This window comes from Pinus tabuliformis, chromosome 4_1, assembly GCF_031772625.1.
Source record: "Pinus tabuliformis cultivar Carrire ecotype Pingquan chromosome 4_1, CPIR1, whole genome shotgun sequence".
NCBI lineage: Eukaryota > Viridiplantae > Streptophyta > Pinopsida > Pinales > Pinaceae > Pinus > Pinus tabuliformis.
The window spans coordinates 756,301,858-756,306,648 of record NC_142303.1 but is presented as its reverse complement, the minus strand read 5'-3'; the positions used below and the strand labels follow the sequence as shown (position 1 = coordinate 756,306,648).

Genomic DNA, 4,791 nt, shown 5'->3' with positions numbered 1-4,791 from the left:
CCAAGTTCAAATGAAGTCAAGCAAAATTCAAACAGGCTAGAAGTGAATCACTCAAAGCATAGAATACCAAGCTTTAACAACCACCAAACAAATGCAAAAGAGTATCCAAAAAGTTGACTGGGTCAAGAGAAGACCAAAACAGAAACTGGCAAACACCCAAAGTATGCAAATGTAATCTATGCACACTTTTCATTCATATCCTGAAAATGAGAATTCTAATTATGCAAGTGTGATCTATGCAAGAGAATTCTCAAACACACGATGATTCTAATGTAATCTAAGAACCAATCAAGTGTAAACCAAGAAAAACGGGTGAGAGTTCCAAAGATCATAAACTAAAAACACTCAAAGGCGATTAACACTCATACACAATTTAGCCCCCCCCGGCGAATGAGGGGGAAATTTTTTTGCAAAAACAAAAGCAAAAAGATGCAAAATTGTGAAAAGATCGAGACAAACCTCCAAGTAATGATCAAAGGAAATCAAATTAATAATTTGCCAGAAAAAGACTCAAAACCAGTCAACAAAGACTCTGATACATTCAGATGATTGAACAAAACAGGAAACCCAAGCTTGAGAGGCTGTAAACAAGCAAATGAACAAGTTCACAGGGTTGGCGCGACTGTCAGGAAGAAAACTGCGCTAATTGATTATTGGCGCGAGCTGTATACTGGCCACTGGCGCCAATTGGCGCGACTGTCAGATAAAAAACCGCGCCAACAAAGCTTGCCGGCTAAAAAAATAAATAACACGACCCCAGGTCGGGCTGACAGTGTTCAGATGGATCAAACAGTAAAGAACAATCTCAAAACTGACCCAGAAAGCTCATTCACTCAAGCAAGCAAGAGAAAATTAACATGCAAGACAAACTTCAAATAGCTTCTCCCCAGCGGAGTCGCCAAATTGTTGGATAGGTAAATCCCCTCTGCGGACAGAGGCGATCCCACTAGCCCAACAGGGGTCTAGCAACAATCAGTCAAAGCTACTATGCAGGATCCTAATTGCAAATACCAAAAGTAGGTAAAGAAGGACCTACTTGGAATCCAACGCTAGTGTCGAAGAAGCGGAGCTACTTTCGTTCCTTTGTCCTGGCTGGTCACAATCCTTCGCTATCCTCACGAACAGACACCTGCACACACAAAGAACGATGAAAACACAAGCGTAAAATCTGATATAGGCAATTATATGTCAGTCAAAAAGGACATAACTTTACATCAAACATCATGTAAACAATGAAAGTGGAACCATAATAGTAGTCTTCTATTATTAATGATAAATAGAGAAGAGTACAACCAAGTTCTGACGTCGTAATTCTCCTCAGACTGGACGAGCAGCTATGTGTGTCTTGCAGTATACCTCCTCTCTGGCAGCATAACCTCTCTATGCTTCACTATCACTCACGACAAGCGTAACCACAACTAGCATTACTCAAAACTAAGAACTCAGAACTCCGAACCAGCTTGTCAAATGCATGAGGACAAGCTTATATAGATGAAGAAGGGAGGAGGATACAATGAACCAAGAAATGAACCGGGACACCCATTGTGGATTAACATTATCCCCAAAAGCCATTAAGGATGGAGATAGGATAGAACTCGACATCCATAAGACTGAGCTTTATCCTCAAAAAGCTCCATGTAATGAAGGAAACAACAGTCGGGCGTGCGTTAAGGCAAAAAGCATTACCAAACTGGGCTGGCGTGGGTGTTGTTCTGTGACAGGGCGCCAATGGTCGCGCCCTCTTTTGAGGATCTCAGTTATTGGCGCGGGTAAGATACTGTGGATCTGCGCCAATGGAAAAAGAGTACTTTTCAGGGGGAATTTGCAGAAGGTGTCTTCAGGGAACATGAAGCACATACTCAGGGGAACATAATGCAAGTGTTTTTGGGTTATGTCACTGCTCATAGGTCCCGGAATGCGTCCTCCAACGTATGGAAACGGGGCGATAGGGACGGTGACCAACGGTGACAAATTACTGTGTAACAATTCTTAACAGTATGTTTTTACTACTCAAATTAAATATGGGTATTGTTATCCAAGTCTTACTCTTTATTGGTTAAATTATGTTATACTAGTACAATTGTATAAATTAAATAATTGGTAAAAATCACAAACATTAAAAAAAAACCTAGTGATATATCTCATATTACTAAGATTAAAATAATCATAAAATTTAACTAAATTATAAATTTATTTTAATATATTATTATTATTATTATTTAAAAAAAACAAATTAAATATATACCTTTAAAAAATTATAATACTATTTACCAACCCTATAATTTTATCAATATCATTAAATTTTATAATATATAAATTTTGTCAAATTAATTTGAAAATAAAAAAAACTGATTTAACAAAGTCTATAATGATCAGACCACTGTCCTCCTATCCACCCGTCACATAACTAAGCATTCAAACCTTAACATTAAACACAACCCTCTCTAAACATTAAACCCAACCTTGTAGCACCCACATTAAACTGCTATTCTTTGGTTCTTGTCGTTTGAAATTGACTGCACGAGCTATTACTCTTTTACTTCAAAAGTATTTCCATGATATTAAATCTTGTTTTTGGTATGATATCTCTGAACATTTTACGAGTTGCAAAATTAAATTTATTACTCATGTACACTCAGTTCCACATTAAACTTTGGTTCTTATCGTTTGAAATTGATTGCACGAGCTCTCATTCTTTTACTTTAAAAGTATTTTCTGATATTAAATATTGTTTTTAATTAGGCCGATAGGCCTTCTTTTGAAAGGGACTTTCGTCGTCCTTTTGATTCTCACGCTGACACCTGGAGTTTCTGTGTGCCGAGCTTCAGGGAGAGTTCGTGGAGTTTATGGCACAATGCTCGGACATTGTCAGCCAGTTAGACAACGCGGATTCTGCCGATTCTGTTAGGTTCGTTAAATACCGAGAACATGGAGAGTCCCCCGATTTAAGGAGCTGGAAGCGGATTCGGGAAAACGAAAACATGAACAAATTGGACCATAGTTGATTAACAATTTCGAGAAGAGTCCGGCTCCTCTATTTATTGCAAAGCAAAAGGCATGAATAACTGCTAGAGCCTTGCAATTCTATACGGTCGCTACATTCGCAATTGGTTACTTGCCCATCTAATTCTTACCCTGTTACCCTGTTCTTGAGCAGAATTGCCATGGGTTCATCGGCTGTAATTTTTTTGGGTATCCTGATTTCCGCGAGTCTGGTTTCAGCAGCAACGAAGGACCTGAATCCCCCACAGAGAGACACCAAAACCGCTCAATTTATCAAAACCTCGTGCGATCTGACTCAGTATCCGGCGCTCTGCGTCTCATCGCTTTCTTCCTTCCCGGGTTCTCTGAAGCCCACATTGACGGACATGGCGGAGGCGACCGCGAATGTGAGTCTTGGTCATGTCCTTAATGCTACCGTCTGGATCTCTAGCCAGAAAGGCAGAAGCCCTAACTTGAGTGAACCAGAAAAAGCGGCGCTCGAGAATTGTATTCAGAATTTCAATGACATCAAAGACGAGCTTCGCGAATCTCTGGCGGCCCTGAAGCACCTGAGGCGGAACACCTTCGACGCTCAGATGGACGACGTGTTGAGCGGGATGAACCAAGCTTTCACCAACGAGGACTCCTGCCGCAGCGGCTTTAAGGGTGTGGATGGGCAGGTTAAGCTCCAGGTCACGGACCGCGTGCAAAACGTGCATGCATTTATCGCTAGCTAATAGCCTCGCTCTCTTTAGCGCAGTGGCTGCCACTGAAGCTGATGGAAATGCGATCGAAGTGTGAGCGCAACATAGGTTACTGGTCTTTCAGAATCATTCATTCCACTACTTGATATTTATTATTATAATTTGGTTATAGTTTTTGCCTTCTATTCTTCTCGCAGTGTTCCAAATTTTAGGGTTTTGGATTAATTCTGCTGGGTTATGAAAAAACAGACGTCCGTTATGCTGTGAGAAATTCTTGCGACTGCGACTGGTTAATTGCAGTCGGTATTATTTTATTTTAAGTTTTACGTTTGATTTGATTTGAATAAGAGAAAATGACCTACAGATCTGTAGGTGCTCGCCGGATTTTAGCCCAGCCTTAGCCCCTTCATGGAGCTGTTTTCTTATTAGTCCCTGGGAATATAGGGATCACCTTGTACTGAAAAGGCCAGTTGACTTTCTAATCTTTCTAATTCCGGAATTTGTGGGTTATCCAGCTGGTTATGGCTATACGCATGGAGTCCAGGCGAGTCGGGGTTCCCCTCAATTGCTGTTGACTGAATCTACGGAACAAGTCAGCCGTCCTGGCTCCTCAAATAAATCTCAATATCAAAAACAGTAGCAGGATTAGGGCAGTCATCCTATGAAGTGTTTGAGAGCGTTTTATATAATTAGATTTGCTGTGTCTTTCCAATAGCTATTAAATTTCGGATTTATACTTTAGGCAGCTCCTCTAGGTTATGATATAGATATTTACTATCAGTTTATGTTCATTTTGATTTATATTTAATTTCTAAATTAAAATATTTTTCCTATTTTACTTTGTGTTAAACTCTTTTTATATATATTTTAAACAACAAAAATTAAAATTTGAAAAAAATAAAAAATAAACTTACCCAAAACTATAAAATATGTGTCATACAAATAACTTGATTGGAGAAGAGTATATTGTGAATACGGAATACTCAACACTCGTGCTTTGCGAAAATAATGGAGAAAAGGAATTACTAATTTGACTAATCGAGTGGCTATTGAAGAATGACGAGAAGCTTCAACTGCTCATACTTACTTTAAAATAAAATAAAAA

The 4,791-nt window shown here is 39.2% G+C and overlaps 1 protein-coding gene across 1 annotated transcript; it reads left to right on the top strand.

Moving 5' to 3' along the window:
- The first annotated feature begins 3,164 nt into the window (after positions 1 to 3,164).
- LOC149178353 (pectinesterase inhibitor 3-like) lies at positions 3,165 to 3,719 on the top strand. The gene has a single exon (XM_089422060.1). The coding sequence runs from the start codon at positions 3,165 to 3,167 to the stop codon at positions 3,717 to 3,719; it is 555 nt and encodes a 184-aa protein (XP_089278186.1).
- The last annotated feature ends 1,072 nt before the right edge of the window (positions 3,720 to 4,791 follow it).

Bases quoted from the DNA above. Each gene is read 5' to 3' on its own strand.
- LOC149178353 (XM_089422060.1), top strand. From the start codon at position 3,165: ATGGGTTCATCGGCTGTAATTTTTTTGGGTATCCTGATTTCCGCGAGT.